This window comes from Muscardinus avellanarius (assembly GCF_963383645.1).
Source record: "Muscardinus avellanarius genome assembly, chromosome: 6".
In the NCBI taxonomy this organism is placed as follows: Eukaryota; Metazoa; Chordata; class Mammalia; order Rodentia; family Gliridae; genus Muscardinus; species Muscardinus avellanarius.
Genome location: NC_137791.1, coordinates 6,105,224 through 6,129,130, shown reverse-complemented (window position 1 = coordinate 6,129,130; position 23,907 = coordinate 6,105,224). Strand labels below are relative to the sequence as shown.

Below are 23,907 nucleotides of genomic sequence, written 5' to 3'. Positions count from 1 at the left end.
TTTAGCTGTATATGTAGATACTGAAATACATGCAGGTAAAGAATAAAGTACATATTATGTGTATGTATATTTATAAAGGAATGAAATTTTAAAATTTCCAGAAATGATATAACCTCACTTCAGGTTAGTCATGGTCTCTGTGGAGTGAGGCTCTTTGTACAAGTTAGGAATTAAAGACAGCCTCCATGTCTGTCACTAAGGCAGTGCTTCGGTAAAATATGGTAATTATATCTGTGGAACACATCACTAAAAACAAGTATTTAATCCAGGCATGGTGGCGCACGCTTGTCATCCCAGCATTCGGGAGGCTGAGACCTGAGGATTTTGGTTTGCGGACAGCCTCGGTTACTTAGTGAGGCCCTCCACAACTTAGTGGGATCCTGTTTCAAATTTTAAAAATAGTAAAAAATAGGGCAGGGAGTGTAGCTCAGAGATTGAATGCCCCTGGGTTCCATCCCCAGCCCCGGAAAAAATAAATAAATAAATAAATAACAAGTATTTACAGGTAAAAATAAAATTATAGCAAATATGTGGATCTAAAAAGTAGTGTTTAATGTATATTTAAAAGATATGGGTCTTTATCAGAAAAACACATTTCTATAGTAAGGGTATGTATTTTGCCAGTATAGTCAAGGATAATCACCTTTTTAAACTTTTATTTTGTGATACTGGAGATTGAGCCCGGGCATTCTACCTCTGAGCTTCACCTCCAGCCCTTTTTAAATTTTTGTTTTGTTTTGAAACAGTGTCTCGCTATGTTGCTGAGAGTCTAAGTTGCTGAGACTGGCCTCAAACCTGCAATCCTCCTGTTTCAGCCTCCCAAATACTGGGATTCCAGGCTTGTGCCACCATGCCCAGTGATATATCACATTTTAATATGAACTTGCAAAATGAAAGGAATGAGAATGGAATTATTAAATAAAAATAAACAAATGAGAAAGTCTTTTTTAGCTAATAATGGTAACAGGTCATGAGATAGTGTGATTAACAACTCTGCAAAAATGAGTAGAAGGAAAAAGAAGATAAGATTTGTGGAATATGTCAAATCAGAATGTGGAGATCTGGAAAGAAGATGCATGACCCAGTTGGTTCATGAAGACCTGCAACCATATGATGATAATGGAAATAGAAAATAATGATGCATAGAGAAGATTATTAGCGATCTTAGTTTAAAAGTTAAGCGAAATATCATGGAATTTTATTGCTGGTGTCTTAATGTCATATAATCGAACTTTCTAATTTTATAAAAGAAATCAAACTGAACCCAAGGCTCAGCCGTCTTGTCCAGGGCTTCCCAACAGATTTATGGAAGAGCCGAACGAGACCGCACACCCTGCACTTGCTAACCTAGTGGGCTTCTGCGCCTGGCTCCCTGGCAGTACTCAGGGCAGCGAGGGAGTCTGGAATGGCCCGGCACAAGACGGAGGATGAGGAGCGGAGATACTGATTATTTTGACATCCGTAGAAAGGTTCATTTGGCTTGTGGACATTTGATGTAAAGATTATAAATTGAGGTTAGAGGAATTGACACTGGTAAAGTCAGCCAGGGTGTTCTGAAGCCTAAAAGGTGTTAAGTGTTGGGTTGTCCGGGAGCAGCTTTGCCATAATATTTACCGACAGCGCTCCGTCGCTTAACATTCCGCAGCTCCGAGTTGTATCCATAGAAGTGTGCTTGCTTTTCCTGCCACAGATCTGAGGAACATAAGGGTAAGCAGATGCTTCTTTTAGGGAGAAGGGTGTTGCTTTCAATTTTGACAGATTCTGAATGATGGGCATATTGACATTACCAGAATTGAGATTATGAGTTGCTCAATATGGCCACGCCAAGAATAACTAAATTGGAAACTCTTTAAGCACAAGCTTGTACTTATAGTGAAACATATTAGTTTCATTTGTTTTCTGATAATGTGTAAAAAATTAAAATCATGTGAATTTTTAGTTAAAGCTTCTTTTGTTCTCCTTTGTAAGAGATTTTAGTGATACCCTGCCATAGCAGATAAAACTCTTCAGACTGGTTCCTTAAGAACTTCAGTTCACCTGGTCCCTCACAGCCCTCCAGTTATACATAATCTGCTCAGAGTTGTCATTTTGCTCTTTCTCAGAGAAGATCTTTTGGTTTCTGTCTTTTTGCCTTTTATCATTATTCTGTTTCTCAGAAAATCCATAATTTTCTAAACCTGGGCAAAACTTGCCCTCCCTAGACTTCTGTTTATCGTTTTCCCGCACATTCGCTCTGTTCTCCGGGATCTCCTTACTACTTAACCATTTAAATGGTGATGCTCTGCTCTTGCTTTTTAAGGCTCGCCCAGTCTGTGTATTTGAGGATAATGTATACCCAGCTGAGTTGTATAAACTATTATTTTCCAAATCACATCTGCTCAGACTTTTGCATCTGCCTTGTAAAGTCTTTGAAGGAAAGGACTGTCGTTTGTGTTCAGCTTTTAGAATCACCACTGCTATCTCTGTAAGAGGTGTGCTGTGAGCATTGACTGAAATGTGTGCACAGGGGACCATGTTAACTTCTCATCCGAGTGACATCACAGAGTGTTAAAGATCCTTTTAGTCACTCAGGAAGAGTCTCATTAGCAGACAAAGTTACTGTCTTCATATAAAGAACGGGTAACTCGCCAATCAGTTTCTATTTATCACGAATTTTAAAACATGCGTGTGCTTTCTGGGGGTAGCGTCTTTAATAAATTCAGTTATGGTGTGGATGATAGCCTCCAGATTGTCTCCGTTTGACCCAGTCTATCTCAGGTGCTCTGTTGTGGCTCCGCCAGTCTCTGCAGACGCAGATGAGATCTCATTAAATTTCTCTAGCTCAGAGTTGTGCAGGTTAACGAGCTCTCACCCACCCAGGTGGCTCAGAGGCTCCTGGAACAACAGGCTCTACAGCGTTTGCTGTCATATTTCCCAAATGTTTTCTCCAGTTTTGTGAATGGTGTCATCCAATTCCTGAATCCGAAAAGTCGGATTCATCGTACGTTCTTCATTCCCAACTCTCTCCTGTAACTGTCTCTCGGCTTCACTTTGCAGCCTTGACACTGCCTCTGCCCGGTCCACCGCTTCTGAATTGACTTGGTAACATTGGCTCCCTGTTTTATTACCAATAATCTTAAAATGTTGATGGGCCACTGAAGCATTCAAGATTTTTTGTTTAATGCTCTCTATGCAAATATGAAATTATAAGTAAATTGTTTCACTGAGGAGCAAAGGCACTAATGAGATAGAAATACCGTTCTTTTTTGTGTATTTGATACTGAGAATTGATCCCAGGGGCAGGCTACCTCTGATCTATACCCCCAGCCTTTTGTTGTTGTTGTTGTATTTTTATTTTTGAAACAGGGTCTTGCTAAGTTGCCGAGAGTCTCTTAAAATTGCTGAGACTGGCCTCAGCCTGTAATCCTCCTTTATCTGCCTTCCAAGTACTGAGATAGCAGGTGTGTGCCACCACACCTGGCTTAGGAATAAAGCTCTTTGTGTGTGTGTGTGTGTGTGTGTGTGTGTGGTACTGGGGTTCCTGGAAGCCCTTCTACCTCCGGGCTACACTCCCAGACCTATTTTTACATTTTTATTTGGAAACAGGGTCTCTTAAGCCAGCACGCGCGGCTGGCTTCGAACCTGCGCGATCCTCCTGTCTCTGCCTCCCAAGCGCGGGGATTACAAGCGTGCGCCGCCACGCCCGGCAGAATAAAGCTCTTGATATCACTGTCTTATTGAATGCAAGAGCTAAATTATATAAATCAAAGCTTACATATATTCCTTTTATTCTTTTTTCATCTTTTTTTACAAATGCATACTTTTTCTCCAAAAATATTGTATTGTCAATAATTTTATATACTTATTTTTAAAATGTATTTCTGCCAGGTAATAGTTTATCTTAGCTGAGACAACAGATTTTTCTCAGATGTTTCACAGTCCAATTTGAATAATATTGTGTCTAATATTATAAAAATGCTATGGAAATCTGGAATTCAGTGATCACCAGTTTTGATTCATAGTGTCTCTTGGAAACTATCTCATGTGAGAAATGGCCCCGAGCAGATGTGCTTAGTCATAGGATTGCCAGACAGTTCCTTATGTGTTGGCAGCCAGTTTTCTGAGCATAGAAAACAGGTTTTAAGATGAGAGAAATAGGGCTTTGCTGTCATCTTCCTATCTTTTCACACTGTTTTAATGTTATTTAAGGGGTACTTACAGTCATCTCTTACTCAAAAATGTTTGTCTTGCTCTCTTAAAAGGCATAAAATATTTTTTATACTTTTAAACTGTATTGCTAATTAATATTTCTTGTTTTGAGGGTTTGGCAAGAATAAAACAAACCTGTAACAATACTGTTCAGAAAGCTTGCCTCTAATAGTAGATCACTGTTCTGTTTCAAAATACTTTTTTTTTTTTTTGTGGTACTGGGGTTCCTGGAAGCCCTTCTACCTCTGGGCTACACTCCCAGACCTATTTTTATATTTTTATTTAGAAACAGGGTCTCCTAAGCCAGCGCACGCGGCTGGCTTCGAACCTGCGCGATCCTCCTGTCTCCGCCTCCCAAGCGCGGGGATTACAAGCATGCGCCACCACGCCCGGCTCAAAATACTTTTTACTGGTGGTAAATAAGTTAGCTTACCTTTGTGAGTACCTCGCATCTGTACACCTATCCTATAATTGCGCTTCATACAGTGTGAAGCGTCGCGAGCGCAGACTTTGAAATCAGCTCTGGTTTTGCCACCAGGGCTCTGCCCCTGTCTTGGTTCATTAGGGCTGTGGTAACAATACTATAGACAGGGTAGGTTACAGACAACAGACTCTTCCTCATTACAGTCTGGACAGAGGGAACTCCAGGATCAAAACGCTGGAAGACTTAGTGTCTACTGAGAGCACATTTCTCTTCACAGTGGTGGCTTCTTACTGTGTCTTTATATGCTTTAAGGGAGGCAAACTCCCTCGGGTTTCTTTTTATTTTAAGATCACTAGTCCCAATTTTGAGGACTTTGCACTCATGACCTATGTCCTTCCCAAAGGCCCCCACCTCCTAGTACCATCACACTGGAGGTTATATAAAGATTGGATTCATAAGAGATTTCTACATTTGTATTTTGGGAAGGCGCACACGTTTAGACCATAGCGGCCGTTTACTCACTGATCGACTGAGGGTGGTTTTGTAAGTACATAGCGTGCGTAGTTCCTTCCCCTCTATAATGGCACTGAGATGAGCTCCTGGCGGTATGCCATTGTGCCATAGCTCTCACTGGCTTTGCCCACTGCCCTCCTTTACGATCCAAGTGACACAGGTAGGGATTCTGAATTCTTTCTGTTACTTCTCGTATTTGGTTCTGTAAATTTTAGTCTTTTGGCTTTTATATCTTACTTTCTCTTTTGCAGGGCCTCTTAAGACCTCAGATGTGTAGACTTCCCTAATGATTCCTCACGTGACTGTGTGTTCTTCTTCCTCTTCCCTGTAACTTCTTTGAAGAATCTCTATTTACCACAGCCTCTCTGGAATTTTTTGTTTGGATTTGGTACCCATCCCTATGCTGCTTCTCAAGATTGCTAGGGCCGCTTTTTAAATCTTAAAACAGAATTCTCCATACTCCTTGATTCCTCTTGATAGATTATTTTTATTCCTTTCTTGAACATTTTTCTACTAGATATTTTGTATTCATGCCTTGATTTCTTCTCTCCTTTTGTAGCCATCTCTTTGCTTCTCCGTTTCCTCATCTTATCTACTAACCATAGACACTTCTTAAGTTTCTAACCATTTCACTCCATTCCTCCCTCTTTAGATGACATCTGTACTGTCCGACTTAGACTTTCATCTCAACAGTATCCCCTTATACATACAGCTGGCCTTAAGTTCAGCTCCACACTTGAATTACTGGGTTCATGGTTTCTAAACTTTATATTTAACTTTTTTTGGCAGACTTCTCTAAAAAAAGACAAGAAAGGAAGGAAGGAGGGAGGGGGAGCCAGCTTACCCAGAGAATATATATACACTAGGCAGGCATAATGGCACACACTTGTAATCCCAGGACTTGGGAGACTGAGACAGGAAGATTGCAGGTTAATGGCCAGCCTCAGCAACTTAACAAGACCCTCTACAATTTAGTTTCAAATTAAAAAAGACAAAATAGAACTGGGAGTATAGCTCAGAGGTAGAATGCCTCTGGGTTCAATTCCTAGTACCCCCCAAATAAATACATATATATATATATATATATATATATATATATATATATACATACATACATACATACATACATGTCTGTATGTGCACGTATATACATATATGCGTATATGATATATACATGTAATGTGTATACATAAATATATATTTATCTGTGATATATATCAGTGATATATATTCACATACCTAGCCTGATATATATGTATATATAATATATGTGTATGATATATGTGTGTATATATATCAGTGATATCCCTGATAAAAGTAGAACTTTTATGATTGAAGTGAGGTACAGAGGGCTTCCCCATTTTAGTAATTGGTCATCAGGCCTAGGTATTGGCTGAATTCTTCTCTTGGCTTCCCCTCCACGGCCCAGGCATGTTGGCTCTCTATCCAGATAATCCCAGGCCCTGTCGTCACGATGATCACCTCTCCCAGGCCGTCGTCATCCATGCTGGCTGCCTCCCTGGCCTCCGCTCTTTCCCTGTCACGCCACTGCGTTCATTCTCATACTCTAGCCCAGGCTCTCGGCCCAGGCCATATAGCCAATCATACCACTCCCCTGCCTGCGGGAAGCCTTCCCGTGGCCGCCATGGCCTATTGTATCCAAAAGACATTCGTGTCATATGACCTCTGCTTCCTCTCTGTGTCTCCCACTGTTCCTTCTCCATAATACCTCCCAGGTTAACCGTGATTTCTTTAAGGATCTTTCTCACGTTCTTTGCCTTGTTCATCGTCTCTGCCTGTAGTTTTCTACTGTAGATGTTAAATTGCCTTCATCATCACTTAGTCCTGAGCTCAAGGCTGTCCTCAGTCAGTCTGTCCCTGATTCCCATACGTCCCATTGCTTTATATCATTTTTGTAGCATTATCAGTTTCTGAGAAGTCCACGTTTATTTGTGTACATATTATCTATCATCCTCCGCTGCAGGATAAGCTTTATGAGAGCAGAGACCTTATCTCCTTGTTTACCACGAGCATCACCAGTGCTGACAGCCGTGCTTAGTGTACAGTTCAGATACCACTGAGTCAAATGACCCTGGGGGGCCTGATTTGCAGTTGAAACAAACAACAAACAAACAAAGTGCCAAAGATGGAAGGAGCCCTCAGCACTTTGAAGCTCAACACGTCCAGACTGTATTCACAGCACCTGGCATCTATACGTATGCAGTAATTATTCATTCAAAGGATGAATTCATGGATCCTCTATCATTCCATCTCTGTAAACTCTGTGCCCTCTCTTCCAGTAGTGTTATCATTGCTATAGTACAGATCTTCCCTGCCTCTTGCTCATTTATTGAAATATATTGGTTAAAAAGCAACAGAACTAGCCGGGTTTGGCGGCGCACGCTTGTAATCCCAGCATTCGGGAGGCTGAGACAGGAGGTTCGTGATTTGTGACCAGCCTCAGCTACTTAGTGAGGCCCTTTGCAGCTCAGTGAGACCCTGTCTCAAAATAAGGAATAAAAACATAGGGCTGGGGTGTCGCTTGGAGGTAGAGTGCCCCTGGGTTCCATCCCCAGGACCACACACAAAAAGCAACAGAACTATCATTCTCCATTCTTTTTCCCAAGATTTAAATTTTCCAAGATTTCCCAGATTAAAATTCCTAAAATGCATCAGAGATCCCATTATTTAAGCGGTTCTCCGTTTGCCCTTATGTTCAAACAGATTATCGAGTTTGTCCGCTAAGGCTGTGGACACGTAGTCCCCTGACCTTCACTGTCTTCTTCCTCTCTTCCCTAAAGAAGTCCCCTCCTTCCCTTCGCTTTTGTTTGCTTGTACTTACGGAAGCATTCTCTCTATCTCTGCTTGTGAGATATATAATTTCTCTGCCAGTTCTTATTTTAAATGCTTCGTACTTCGTTATTGTCTGAGTCCTAAGGTTTTAATCTTTTGTATTGATTAAAGTATGTCTTGTGGTCTTCCTAGAGATGTCTGTATCTCACCTGTTCTTGTGTGTTTACACATCTCCTAAACCATAATGTCTCAAACATCATAAGCCCAAGAGTACGTGTTTTAGTATTCCATTGCATAAAAGACTTAGCCTGCTTAATAGTAAATATGAATTAATATTTTCTCCACTTTGTCAGTGGTCCTGAAAGTTACATGACTTAAACACTTGTACTCATTGTTTATAAAAAGAATAACCTGTTGATTGTGTGTTTTCTACAATATAAGATAGTGGACATACATCAAAACTTCCTATAGATGTTCTAAGAAACCAAGATGGCCCTACACTCTGCATGAAAAGGTCTCAGATAGCGCCGAGGCACAGAGTGTCACGCACCACCTGTGCACATGCGGTGGCAAAAAGTTGGCGTTCACACCCACAAAGCATAGAGAACACAAGTATTATAGAAAATTCTAATTGTGAAGTCAGAATTTTGAGTTATTTTAAAGTATATAATTTTAAGTTCATTTTCATAGAGAAGACCGATCAGTAACATTTTTCTAACTGTAAATTCAAAAAATTATAGGAATAACTACATTCTGTTCCGTACAGTGAAACTCTTACTAGATAACTCTTAATTTTTCATGAAATGTGCCATTATTTGTATATGTAACATAGAAATAAAGTATAATGTAGCTTTCCCTAACCAGTCATTTTTCTTCTGTATTATCTTTCCTGTGCATTTTGTTAATGACATAGGAGTTCCTCAGCATTTTTAGATTCACTTTCAGAGGTTTGTGGTGGTTTTAGTCTCTGAGCACTGTGCACACGAGTTGCTTCCTCTTTCAGGCAAGCCAAGTCAGACCTGAGAGTGGCCGTGGGGAAAGTAGAAGAGTTAACCAAAGTGACCGAAGACCTTGAGCAGCAGATGCAAAAGAAGGTATCTTGTATTCCTAAGACAGTTGAATGCCTGTAGCTTAGTTTTCTATGTATTTTATTGTTAATTTATTTTGGATTAGGTATGGAAATGGGGTGGTTAGAAAATACTTATTTTATTGCCCTTTAATATAAAATATGAAAGTTGGGAACTAAATTATATTAGAAACACCTTTTAAAGAATCTTTTATTTCCACTAACTTTTGCCCAAGTCAGTAAAACGTAATCATCCCTAAGAACATCATTATTAAAATGCAGATTAAGGTAAAGTTGCGGTTAATTGGTTATGTATAGATGGAAAATAAATAGTTAATACTATATTTTATATTATTAAGCTGTTTGTTGGCTTGATTCTTTTTATATATCATAAAGAAATTTCAGGAGGCATTGAGGAAAGGGGTCAACTTTTGGACTTAGATGAATACAATTATTTAAGATTCAAGCTCTAGCACTTACTAGCTATGGAATTTTGGAAGCCTTAGTTCCTGCTCTCTAAAAAGGGTGGTTATGGATCTCCATAGTGATAGATTTGTGAAAGGGTTAAAAGAACCTTCCCATAGAGAGCAATGGTAACAATTGGAGCCAGACAAGGTGGTGCATGCTGTAACTCCAGCTGATTTGCAGGCTGAGGCCAGAGGATCACAAGTTCAAGGCCAGTCTCAGCAACTTAGTGAGGCCCTGTCTCAAAGTACAATGAAAAGGGCTGGAGCATAGCTCAGTGGCAGAGCACTGGCCTAGTATGTGCGGGGCCCTGCATGGTTTCACTCCCCAGGACTGAAAACAACAACAATGACAAAAGGGATAATTTTTAACACCCCAAAATAGAAAGGAATAAAAGAGGTAAGAATTGTTCATTTTGGGTTTCTGCCCTGGTGCCCCTTCCAGTCCCCACAGTTATAGCTTCAGAAAACAACAGCTTCCAATGGACTCAAGGTCCTCAAGGTCAAACTTTAGAGCTAGGAAAGCAGTTGGAAGTTTAAAGAGGAAATACTAGCGACAAGAAAACTTCACCAAAAAAAGCAGGCTCAGCTTTTGAGTTTAAATTCTTCCCAGATGCGTGCCTGAGTGCTGAATCATGCATATGGTGGGCAGGAGCCAGAGAAGAGGCAGAGAGACAGAGAGGAGGCTACTCGGGAAAGGGAAGTACCCGGAGCCAGAGACTTGAGTTTGATACTCTTTACAACTGAGTACAGTCCAGAAATATGGCAACTTTTAAGCATCAGGAAACTGAAGCTTTGTGATTTGAAGGATCGGGGGCAGACCCCAAAGCAGGAACTTACTGGGGAATGCTGTAGCAACAAGGAAAGCACAAAGAGAATGAACTCTACCTCTGACCAAATCTAAACCGATTCTCCAGTCATGCACGGGGGCATTCCCTAGATACCTAGCGATAAAATAACAGGGGAAAACCATAAGAAATAATCACACGTATCAGCTGCTGCATTCTGTAGGGGGAACAGATTTCAGAGTTCAAGTCCAAGCGAGATAATTGCCTACTGGAACAACAACAAAGCCCTATTCCTCAAAGGAACATAACAGAATCCACAATAACGATAGCATGTTACCTGTAATATCCAGTTTTCAACCCAAAATTACTAGACAAGAATGAATGATCTGTTGGAAGAACAGAGAAGCTGTCAGAAACGAACTCTCAGTGGACCCAGCTGGTAGAGTTTGCAGGTAGAGAGGCTTCACATCAGCTATTATAAATGTGTTCAAGGATCGGTTTAAAAATCTGTTTTTAAATCAGCATAACAATTTACATTTAAATTACAGTAACCATTTAGAATAACAAGGGAAAAAAGTAAAATAGGGAAGGAAAAATGGCCCAAAGAGGGAAAGAGAGTTAAGGCTGAGGCCTGAAGAAACCGTGGCTGCAGAAAACAGTGGAGTGACATATTCATATACTAGAGGGAAAATGCCAAGAATTCTGTATTGAGGAAAACTACATAGGAAACACAAAGGCAAAACTAAAGAGATTTTCAAATAAACAGAAATAGAATACGTCCCCAGGAAAACTGCATTTCAAAAAATTACGAAGTTATTTAGGCTGGAAGTAAGTAGCACTAGATGGCAACTCAGGTATAGGAAGAAACTAAAAGCAGTGACTGGCAAGTATGAAGTGGGAGATGTTAAGAGAAAAGAAAACTGCGCACATCTTCTCCTGACTTTGGCACTAATGGATAAATAAGTAGGAGTAAGCTAAGCATATCGTCACCTCTGCATGTACCAACCCTTCAACCAAAAAATAATTGAAAGGTACAGTTAAGGCAATAAAGGAATTAAAACATCTTAAAAATACTTAACACAGAAGAAGGCAGGGAAGGAGAATTTTCCAGAAATACAAATAAAATCTCTAACATGTTTTAAACCATTACTGTTCAAAAGAGAGAGTAAGCCCCGGGTTATTTTGATAGATAATGAGAAATATTATAACAGTAACCTGAAGGCTCACCGTCTGAATAGATTTCCGCTATGTAAATAGCTTGAAACACTGTTAGAAATCTAGATGCAATAACTGCTTTGATTGATTGTCTGATATGGTGCTATCATTGGGGAAGTTCTCCGTGTCACGTTTTTATCATATGCATGATTTCTTTCTAAAGTCATATTACTTCTTGAAACTTACGTATTAGAATTCTAGCAGAAGTTTAACTTTGCCCTGTGAACTCTACCTTTGGCTATAAAATGCTGTGTTACATTTTCACATACTTAAAGTAAGCTTCCAGTTTCTTGGTTTCTAGGAGGAGGATGTGATGTCTGCCCAGGGAAGAGAAAATGCATCAGATAGGCGCTTACAGCAGTTACAGTCTAGCATAAAACTACTGGAAACGAGGTAAATCCTGGGCGACACTTAGCTTTGTCTGTATGCTCCAACAGGTATGTCATCACGGAGTTTCAGTTTATGGCATTTAAGAAAATATTTGATATTTGTGCTAAATCAAAACTCTAATCAGAGGCTAACACTCGATGCTTTGAGCATTATTGAAAAATCATATGCGGCAAATTGTTACATTTTGAGTATCTATCCAAAGGCCATTTGCTTGACAAATCTAGACCTTTTACAGAGTACTTTAATTCTTGTCGTAATTTTGAAAGAAAAGTTACCAAATTTAGTCCAGCACTGAAGGTCATGTACAAATTTTGAAATGAACCTAGTTGGTCTTTAAAACCCTAGAATCCTCCTTTCTTCTGATTAAGTAGTTAAAAACTTTAAATCATAGTATCAGAGGAAATTTGATATTATCTCAGCCCCTCCAAAATTCAGCACTTTTATAAAAAATGCAGTTACAGTAGAAATAGTCAAAACGGAAGGCAATGAGAAGGAGAGCTGCGGATTTCGGTCAGTGTAGAGTGGGCCCAGACCCAGTACAAGGAAGGATAGAAGGAAGAGAAAAAGAAAGAGGGAAAGGTAAAGAAGGTGAAAGGAAGGAAAGAGGAAAAAAATGTCCATGTTTAAACTTTCTTAGAAACTGTGGCCCATAAGTTCTGCACAAAGGATTAATTCCAGGAGTTGAATTATAGATTCTTTTTGCACCTTGGGCTCAGTGTGTCGGGAAATCTCTACACGCCCCTTGGAAGCCAGGCTGCCCAGTGCATGCTGCTCTCAGCGCCTTCCCTTCCAGTGCTCTTGGAATTCTGATCCCCAGCAGCCCTGCTGGTCCTTCTCCAGACTCATGCTCATCTCTACCTTCCTAGCCATCACCATTTGGTGCTAGGATTTTCAACAGTACCAGTGGCCTTCTGGGTAGAAGAGTTCTTAGTTGGAGACTATGGCAATAACTATGTGATATTTATTATCCCTGGGATCAAACACTAAATCCTAGATGCACCTCCTATCATTGTAACCACCAAAATGTCCCCACACATCTCAGTGCCATTACCATCAGAGTTGTAAAGCGTTGCATGTAGGACACTGGTGGTCACAATGGTTCCTTGATGTCTTTGTTTCTTTTGTTTCTGTGGTGCTGGGGCTGAACCCAGGGCCTCACATGCTAGGGAAGCACTCTACCACAGAGCTGTGCCCCAAGCTCAGTGTTCTTTTTCTTAGTCCATGTTCTTTTCCAAGCCGAGCATTGTGGCTTAGAATTAGATTGTGGACCTTTATATAGGTAGAGAAGGATATATGTGTGTCCTTTTCAAAATATAAGAAGTAATTTTTAACATGATGCATTGTTTTATATATCAGCCTAGTATTCTTAGGTTAGTTAGATCCACATTTGTAAGTTAAAACTTTTGCTATCCCCTACATTTCTACTTTAATGGAAACATGAAGTTATACCTCATAAAATGATTTTAAAAGATTGACAGTACATAGCAATATTTCTGAATTTTATATTTTTATTATAATGTTCTTTTAAGCATTTATAGTGGTCCATGTTAAAATAATATGAAATATGAAAAGCATTTTCCCACTGCTTTGATGATTTAATTTTGTTATAAAATGAATAATTTATCTCTTTAATAAAATCTAACCTTTTGACACAATGGTTATTGTAAAGTTGACAATAATATATGCCTGCCCCCTACTTTAACATGCTTTTTTATGCTAAGAATTTTACCATGTAAGAATTTGAATTAAAAGAAAAAAACAGGTATGACCCCTGAAGAAATCAATAAAAGAAATGATGAGCTAAAATAATTTTGTTAGTTTTCAGTACTTTTGTTTTAGACAGGGTATAGGCATACGCAAAGCATACTTAAAACTCATAATCAATTTCTTCCTGGGCCCATGTCCAGATGCTCACCATTCAGAAGCCAGTACTCAGGTAACCCAGTATTTGCAGGAAGGATATCAGTTTTATTTAAAGGTTGGCAATCTGAGAAGATGGGAGACTGTTGCCCCAGAACACATTTTGAGAAACTCAGGTATAAAAAGGGCTTTTAGAGGGAGGAAAAGGAGGAGCTGGGACACTGGGCTGGAAGACTGTGGGCTGAGAAGGAATGTTGTCATACAGTGTGTATCTGCTTATTTCATTTTTCTTTTCTCTGGCTGGAAGATTGCAATCGACCTTCTGGGACTATCTCCAAACATATTACATTCTGTAGGTTAAGCATCACAGTACTTTGTATGCTTTGTTAGTTGATGCACGGAGCTAAAGAAGGAGGAAGATGTTGCATATTCTAATGTCATATGTACGTCACCAATGTTCTGAGTGCTATAAAGCTAGAAAAAGATTACTTAGCAGCTAACACCTTATTACAATATTTAGGTACACCATCTCAGAATTTAGAATGCTGGGCAAAGGGAGAAGTATCCTCACAAGTGGCTAAAGGAGGGAACATGTTTCTGCAGTGGCAATTCCCACTAAAGTGGACACTGTCACACTCTGCCTACTAAACAGGATTAGTGGAAAGGTCTAAGAATTGAAATATATTCGTTTCATTAGATATGATATCCCATTCATTGGTGGGAAAAATCTTGACTTCCTTTTGAAACAATTGTTATATTCACAGAAGCATCATTTATTAAGCACCTACTATCTATATTCAGTATTGAGGTTTTGGGGCTCTCGGTTTGACCAACATCTAGTAACATCTAATCTTTATCTGCATAGATGAAGTCCTGTCATCAGTCAGCATACTCCTATTTTATTTTATTTATTTATTTTTGGTGGTACTGGGATTCCTGGAAGCCCTTCTACCTCCAGGCTACACTCTCAGACCTACTTTTTATATTTTTATTTGGAAACAAGGTCTTCTAAGCCAGCATGGCTGGCTTCGAAACTGCGCGATCCTCCTGTCTCTGCTTCCCAAGCGCGGGGATTACAAGCCTGCACCATCACCCCCAGCAACTATACTTATTTAATTTAAATAATGCAAAATATGTTCTAAAGTATAAGTGCCATTGAATATTCACTATGTTGTCTTACATTAGTTATCAGTAGCAAAAATTTACCAATGGCTACTACAAGTAAAAATCTGGCTTATGAAAGATCAGTAAAGAATTAGGATGAAGTCTGATTAATAAACATCTCTTCCTTGTATAACTACACTCATTGTTGCTGACCATCATTCATATGCTTAGATTCTTAAAGGGAATTATTTGAAAATATAATTGACTCTTGGTTGTTTACTTACATCAACTTGATTTTATATTTTAGATTTCAACCTCGTTTACTAAAGGAAAGAATACATCCGGATTAATACATCTTTACATACTTAATCAGAATACAAATTGCTTTTTTTCCCCCTTTCTTCAGCGAATACTCACTTCCTAGACAGAAGACACTGGAAAAGCTAGGTTACCATGGTGTTTGTGTATATTTAAGAGCTTGAAAGGGATTAACGTGGAAATGATTGAAAATAATAATTTAATTAAAATGTTCTTTCTTTTCAAGGCATGGTTGGGTAGTTTAAGGACTGACTCTTCAGTACTCTGAAAGAATAAGTGCACCAAATATAAGAGATAAATTTACTCAGATTATCAATGAAAAAAGAACATTTATTAACGAGGAAATTTTTTTAAAGTAAAGTTTCCTATAGGCAGATAAACAAGTGTGGCATACTTGAGTTTCATGGGAGTCATGAAGAGGGATAGAGGTGGGTCTTTTCTTGGAATATAGGAGGACAAGGTTATCCTTTGTTCTTAACCCTTTTCTGGAACAGAAAAGAATAGTGGGCCTGTTGACTCACTAAAACAGTGACTCAGTAGAAATGGAAGAAAATTAAATAATGATTCATAACGAATAGGCAGACTATTCTAATTCATGTAATGGCAGACCAAGTATTATAGGAAATTTTCTTAATTTGAACATCTTGATAAATTAAGGCAAAAACTTTCTTACCAATTGAGCATTTTAATGTAAGAGAAGTCAATTTCCCATATTAAAAAAGAAGAAGAAGAAAAGAAAAATGGGGAGCTAAAACCAGAATGGTGAGTAAGTAAGGAAACCAGACCTGGGGCCACATCATGGCAGGAAGCCTCAGCTCTTCCACCTGCCGAAAGCTGGGAGACTTCAGGAAGCTACCATCACGTCCACCGGCCAAACTAGGAAAATGTTTGTCTCAGAACAGATGGAAAATATAGAAAACTATTTCGCAAATTTCCAAATATAAAAACAAACCATGATAACCATCATAGTCTTCTCTGAGAATGTGTAACTAGAGCCCTGCCCTCAAACAAGACTTGGTGTTCAAATTTATGCGACCTATTTGTTTGGAAACTTCAAGCCAAAAAATGATCCTTTCAAATGCCATAAAACTTTAAGAAGCATAAGTTATTTTCTTCTCTAAAGAAAGATATCCCTGCTCCTGCCTCTCCCACTTTTAGATGATTTAAGGCTTCAAGAAATGGAAGATGTCTCTAGGAAAGGTGTTGATGGTTTATACATGCTCTATTAAATAATACAGAAGTTAAAGAGTAAAGTTACTTTAATTTGCCCTTTTTACTTTTTTAATTTTTATTTCTTGTAAAATAAAAATATTCTAAATACAGCCGGGTGTGGTGGCGCACGCTTGTAATCCCAGCGCTTGGGAGGCCAAGACAAGAGAATCGCACAGGTTTGAAGCCAGCCTCAGCTACTTCGTGAGGCTCTCAGCAATTTGAGACCCTGTTTCCAAATAAAATATAAAATAGGTCTAGGAGTGTAGCCCAGAGGTAGAAGACCCCTGGATTTCATCCCCAACACCATGAAAAACATTATAAGTACATACATAAATATGCTAAATATGGTATTTAGAAATGTTTGTTTAATTGACTAGTGGAAAGGGATTTTCATTCTAACCATTGTTTGTTATTTTGTTTACTATTCCTACTTCTTAGCATAGTAGACTATATGAATTTTTTAATTAGATGCTAAAATACAGGCCTGATTGATTGAATAAGTGAAATAAAAGGCTGTGCATCAGAAATTAGGGAGAAAATAGGTTGCATAAAGTATGGAGGGTTTAGAAGTAAACTAAATTAATTTTAATCTCATCAGTCTTAATTGTAGATTCTTTAACAGTGTTACCTGATGAAACTAATATTTTTTGAAGATTAATTTCAGAGGTATCGGTCCACATTAGGCTGGATCACATCTGTGGAGCCCAGGGCATGGCAGGAGAGAGCAGAGAGAGAAAGGGAGTCTATGGTGATCTACATGGTACCCAAGACCACACTGCCTGACCTCCTTCCTCCAGCCAGGCCCTGCCTGCCTAGATACAGTGTATCAGAGTTGGGCGTCCATGCTGATCTACATGGTACCCAGGACCACACTCCAGTGAGCTTCCTCCAGCCAGGCCCTGCCTGCCTAGAATCAGTGGTTCAGAGAGAGAGAGTCCATGATGATCTACATGGTACCCAGGACCACACTCCAGTGAGCTGCCTCCTGCAGCCAGGCCCTGCCTGCCTAGATACAGTGGGTCAGAGAGAGGGAGTCCATGCTGATCTACATAGTACCCGAGGCCACACTCCAGTGAGCTGCCTCCTGCAGCCAGGCCCTGCCTGCCTAGATACAGTGGGTCAGAGAGAGGGAGTCCATGCTGATCTACATAGTACCCGAGGCCACACTCCAGTGAGCCTCCTGCAGCCAGGCCCTGCCTGCCTAGATCACAATGGATCTATCCATTGGTGAGATTAGAACCCCTGATTCACATATATCACCTCTGAACATGAGCTATTCCGGGGACATCGTTTATCCAAAGCATCAGCCGAGGAAGACCATATGTATAAACGCTGAGATCCCAACAGTGGGCGAATCACCAGATGTAGCTGTATTAAATTTTCAGTGTGATAAAGGTGTTTTTTTTTTTAATAGAGTCAAGGAACAACAGTAACAAGATTTTTCAAAAAAATATTTACAACATAAAAGACAGACTGAAGGTTAATAGCTATAGCATTAAGAGTTCTTATAAAGGGGAAAGTAAACAACTCAACAAAGAAAAATGAGCAGAGAAGATAGAAGAGGAAATTCAAAGAACAAAATGCATATGACTTATAAAACATAATAACATGTACTTAAACTCCCTGGAAGTCAAGTTGGTAGCAGCAAAGTGAGGTGATAGGCATCAGACTAGAAGAGAGAGCTTTGGGATGGATTGTTTGATAGAATTTTGTAAGATACAAAATGAGAAACGAAGATATATACTATGATTTTAATTTTTATAACAAAATGTTAAGTCTAGACACCAGTGGATCGTTATGTAAGTGTAATGTGTTTATGTGTATGTACATGATTATATGAACATGGAGAAAAATATTTAATGATGTCCTTTAGTAAGTTAATGTGACTTACCTGGGTAGAAGGAAGGAAAAAGGGAGCCAAGCAAGAAGAGAAAAAAGAAAGACCATATAGATATAAAAAGCTCAGTCTTTAAGGATCTGCGTTATAATATCATATCACTATTGCACAGTGTGATGCTGCAGTGAATATAACGTAGAATTAGAATATCCAGGCTCAGCCTCAACTTTAGTTCTTTAGCCATGTGACTGTAATCAAATGCTAAACCTCGGGGTACGTTTGCTGTTCTATAAATAGAGATAATAAAGCCCACAAATGAGAAAATACACACCAAAGTTACTACCTGTTGTCCTGTAAAAGATTCCAGTACTTGGGAGGCTGAGACAGGATTGTAGGTTCAGGGCCAACCTCAGCAACTTAGACCCCCTAGCAACTTAGCAAAACCCTGTTTCAAAATTACAAAGTAAAAAAGGGTTGGGGTATAACTCAGACATAGATTGTGTCTGATTTCAATCCCCAGTACTAGTACTAGTACTGCTACTACTCTTACTACTACTATTATGAAGAAGGAGAAGGAGATAAATAAACAAAAATGAAATTATTTAACTTTGATAATGTGATCCTTAATTTTTAGATTATGTGTAGCAATCCAAGAAGCCAACCAGTTAAGAACAGAAAAAACACATCTGGAAAAACAGACCAGAGAGCTACAAACAATGTGCACTGAATTGGAAAATGAGAAATATGAGGCTATCGTAAAAGCCAGAGAGAGCATGCAACTCTTAGAAGAAGCTAACCTTCAAAAAAATCAGGTAAGGGCACTCGTGAATATGATTATAATAAACTGTGAAACATCCCCCATATGACCTAATAGCGACTGAATCAATAGCTACAGAATAAATGCAGCAAGCAAAATCGCCTCGTGCTCTGTTAAGTAGAGACATACTATTTCTGGATGGTAGGACTTAATATCACAAAGGATAAAATATCAACCTTCTCCCACAACTTATATTTCAATATTGGAATTTCCTTATGTCCCCAGTCTCTTGGTAACTGGTCTTCCTTTCCTATGTCTCATACTTCTTGAAAATCTCATAGTAGAACTTAACCATGACACACCCTTTATTTAATTTGATTGAATCAGCTGAATCTTACTCATCTTTACTCTTCATCACCTACACAAGTACTATAGTAGTTTGTGATTAAGACAAGGATAGGTAAGGTTAGGAAAATGAATACCATTCATGACTGAGGCAAGATCTCCCAAAGGAGATACCCCAGAATTTAGAATGAGATGATTACTTTTAAAAATGTAATAAATTCCTATGTTTTTAACCTGTAATCTTCACTAATGATGATGTGATCTTTAACATTAAATGATTATTTTCTGAAGGCTTTGCTCGAAAAGAAGCAAAAAGAAGAAGATAAAAAGAAAATGAATGATGCAATTTCTCGGCTTATCCAGAATAGCACCACAATAACCAAGAAAGAAGTAAGAAGTTTTTAATTATATTTAAAGTCCAAAATTTTAAGCCCCAACTAAAGAACTAAATATGACTGAAAGACTTTAAAATTAAAACTAAGATACTTTTATACAATTCATAAAAACTACATGAAATTATTAACATAAGTGATTAAAAACTAATGCTTTTTAACTTTAAAAGGAGTTCCTATGCCATATACCATATGATGTAGGATATACTGTGTAGTCTTCCACAGGATAAAATAAGTGTCTTTTTTCCTTATCCATATTTTTGTTGTTGTTGTTGTTGTTGTTGTTGTTGTTATTGTTGGTACTGGGGTTCCTGGAAGCCTTTCTACCTCCGGGCTACACTCCCAGACCTATTTTATACTTTTTTATTTTTGGAAACAGGGTCTCTTAAGCCAGCAAGGCTGGCTTCGAACCAGCACGAACCTCTTGTCTCCGCCTCCCAAGCGTGGGGAAGCGTGCGCCACCATGCCCAGCTCCTTATCCATATTTTTCTATGATTATTATTCCTGGGTTAACTGCAGTTTAGTAACCTCATTAGTTTATTATTTTATTTATTTATTTATTTTTGTGTGGTTTTGAGGAGGGAACCCAGGGGCATTTGACTTCTGAGCTACAGCCTCTGTCCTATTTTAAGAATCAGAATGTTTGTGTTCTAGGAACTTTTATGACAATTTCTCTGTGCCTCAGTGTTAGTCAGCTTTACATTTTGATAACAAATACCTGAGATAATCGACTTAAAAAGAGAAAAGGTGGAATTTGGCTCACTATTTCAGAGCCTCCAGCCTATGATCGGTTGACTCCACTGCTTTTAGAGAAACAGGGAGTCAGCAGGTCACCTTGTAGCCAGGACATGAAAAGCAGGAAGGGGCTGCAGTCTGGCCACCCTTTCTAGGGCGACCCCTGTGACCCCAGTGCTCCCTCCAGATTCTTCCACACAAGCCTTGGGGGTGTCCCAGATCCAGACTGCAGTGGAGATAGAAACTTCATACTGGAATTGTTGTGAAGTACATGTAAGGCATCCTGAAAAATGCTTATCTCACCTAAATCTAATAAACTAAGCTCTTAATAGTACTGACCCATAACAAATTAATTCTTAATGTTCTGTTTCTTAATTTATAAGGAAAGTCAACATCAAATTATAACCTAAAATAGCGCTAAAATTAAGCCACTTATATTGTTTGGCAGGTCTTTTAAAAGATAATTCAACTCGGCCTGGTGGCACATGCCTGTAATCTCAATATTTGGGAGGCTGACAAAGAAGGATTACAAACTTTGCAGCCAGCCTCCGCAACTTAGTGAGGCCCTTAACAACTTGATGAGACCCTGTTTCAAAGTACAAAGATAAAATAGGGCTGGGGGTATATCTCAGAGGTAGAATGCTCCTGCATTCAATCCTCAGCACCACACACAACTCATAGTAGCAACTAAAGTACATTGTAGATGTTCTAAAGAAAATTTTCATTATGTTTTTAAAATAGTACATTTCATAAGATACTAAGAAAAGACTTTTGGATCAATAAAGTTTACCAATGATATAACCATTGCCATCAGTATTTTTTTAATTGTGAAAACTCTTAGAAAAACATTATTGTTATAGGAACCATCCTGACAAGATATGACTAATTCTTCAAAATACTCTGTGCACATAAATTGTACTGCTTCTGAAGATATTTAAATGTTAAATAGAATAAAGATCTCCTTCAAAAGCAATTTACTTAGCACTAGGATGTGATGTGCATTATAAAACCCTTCATTTTGTAGCACAAAGTGCCGTACAAGTTATTCATCGTATTTTTGGTGTGTGCCTCCGTTTTCTCTCGGCCTGCTCTCTGGCAGCAGTCCTCAAGGTGTTGCCCGGGGATTCTGCAAGGTCTCAGCTCCTTTCTTCACTGCAGTAGGACGTTGTTAGCCTTGCTCACACTCGCTCACAAGCCTCTGGTGTTGTTCGCAGAGGCCGTGTGACACGCGGCAGCACACAGGTGGACTCAGAAACAGACAGGAGAATCTAGCTGTCTTCCGGTCAGCCCAACAGGAACGAGATTGGCAGCGATGTAACAAAATGCCCCTCTTCTCCAAAAAACGTAGTTGTGGAGAATATGGTTATTTTCATAAAATATATTATTTACACTAAGAAGTAATGGTTTTAATTCTTTTTAAAGAAATTCAGAATTCAGCATCTTAAATCTTTGTTTTTATTTCTAGTAATGGTAAAATACTCATAGGAAGAATCCATTATGAACAAAAGCTCTTGGTTTTTGTAGTGTCGACGGCGCCGCAACGTCCGACAACTGCCGTCTTTTTGATGTATCTTCCTAGTCCCCTTCCCTGTTCCGTTCTCCTGACAGTCTCTTGCTGTTTAATACACTGTGTTGCTTATTTGTCTTTTATGCCCTTCACGTTGTACTTTTTATTTTTATAAAAATTATTCTAGATTTTTAGCAGATAGTAATAAATTTTATTCTTTACCTGAGTAATTTGTAACCTCTTAATTTACAGGTTGAAAACACAAGAAAACAATATCACATACAGATTTCTCGATTAACAGAAGAAATTTTAGCCCTTCAAACGGTACGTTAAAGACTGTATTGATATTTTCTTCCAAATATTGCTTATTTTAAAGGCCAAGATATGTATTCATTCATTCAGATACAGTCATTAAGCTCTGACCTCTGCTATGTGCTAGGGCAAAGCTCAAATCCAGAAAGTCCTACTTTCTGCAGGGAAGATAGACGGCGCTCATCACACTGACCCTAGTCACCTGCCTGCGACAGAACAGAGCGCCTTCGAGCCCCCAGCTGCAGCGCTCCAGGTGCTGGGTCATCAGGAGATCAGAGAGGGCGAGAGGGACCAAGTGTGTGTAACAGTGGGAGGGAAGAAAGGAACATTCCTGAAAGAAATGAGTCCTGGAGGATAAATAGTTAAAACGGGTGAGGAAAAGAGTGATAGCATCCGAAATACAAATTTAACTTGAAGACATGAGCAAATGAAATTTATTTTGAAGATTTAAAAAAGTTTATTAAAAAGATACAAATACAGAAAATAGTTACAGCCCCATGCCAGAATGGCATGAGGGGAAGGTGGTCCGGGCCAATTCACCACCCCCCTAGCAAATGAAATTTTAAAACTTTTCTTACAGGGAAATAAAACTGTAATAATTTCTATGAATTGGGAAGATAGTAACAACTTCACAGACTCTCATCTTTTCTAAATTCCTGTATCACTTTTCATCCCTATTACAAGAATTTAGCAGTGAATTCTGTCTTGCATTAAACATGAAACACGGGTATCTGCTGCACATGCGCTCCTGTTCTCACTCCATGAAAATCTTTTCTCTGCAGTGAGATTGTAAGCGCCGCAAAGTAGAAAAGTCTTGTGCCTTCCTTTATTTTTCCCATTATTTACTACAGTATTTTTGCACAGTTAATTTTGAAATATTTATCAACTAAATGATATGTAAATATCCCTGAAGAAAGGATTATATCTTTTCCATATTCTACAAACCGTAGTGTCCACCAGGAGACCGTCATCATTGTGTACAGGTGCTGAATGTGTAGAACGAGGGGCGGTGTTATTTTGTTTTTGTTAGATGTCACTCGTTTAGTTTTATCGGCGCACTGGGTAAGACCAGCGGGCTGGGGCAGGGCTCATGGTCACGTGTAATGCTCTGCTATGCAGTCTTGCTTTCCATCACCCTGTTATTTTGCTTATTTCATTTCATGGGCTGATTTCAAAAGATTCACATCTTTGTGAGAGAAGAGAAATAACTACCTTTATCTGAGATCATTTAACGGACTGTAAACTCTGCAAGGGGAAAAACATTTTTTTAAAATAATTGTTAGTTGTGTAACAACCAAAGCTATATTAAACTCACTTTACAGTAAGACCATTTTGGCAGTTTCAGTTTATTACACAAGGTGTTTCTTATGCTTTACGATAAACAGTTCTATTCCGTAGCTAGTGATTTTTCTGAAGATATGAACTGTTATCTAATGTTATGTTGATTCTGTGGGAAAAGCTGCTATCTAATTGAAAAGTGCTTGAAACACTAAATATGTTAGAAAATATGTTCCAAGGAACATTTTCATTTACTTTTTTAAAAAGCAGATTATCTCTGAAAATCTAGGTCACAGTCTCAGGCATAATAGCCCAGTGCCTGCTACTGTCTTCTATTATTAAATAGCAATTTTGTCAGAAAGATTAAGTCTGAGAGTAAATTAAACATGATCTGGCTAACCCAAATGCT

The 23,907-nt window shown here is 38.8% G+C and overlaps 1 protein-coding gene across 1 annotated transcript in view; it reads left to right on the top strand.

The window, feature by feature from the left end:
* Positions 1 to 23,907, top strand: part of SCLT1 (sodium channel and clathrin linker 1) — a gene marked incomplete at both ends in the record, with an annotated part of 102,240 nt that overhangs the window by 38,052 nt on the left and 40,281 nt on the right. Inside the window, 5 exon segments of the mRNA XM_080697147.1 lie at positions 8,922 to 9,012; positions 11,753 to 11,844; positions 18,807 to 18,984; positions 19,566 to 19,664; positions 22,161 to 22,232. Of these exon segments, the coding sequence (XP_080553273.1) occupies positions 8,922 to 9,012; positions 11,753 to 11,844; positions 18,807 to 18,984; positions 19,566 to 19,664; positions 22,161 to 22,232 (532 nt within the window).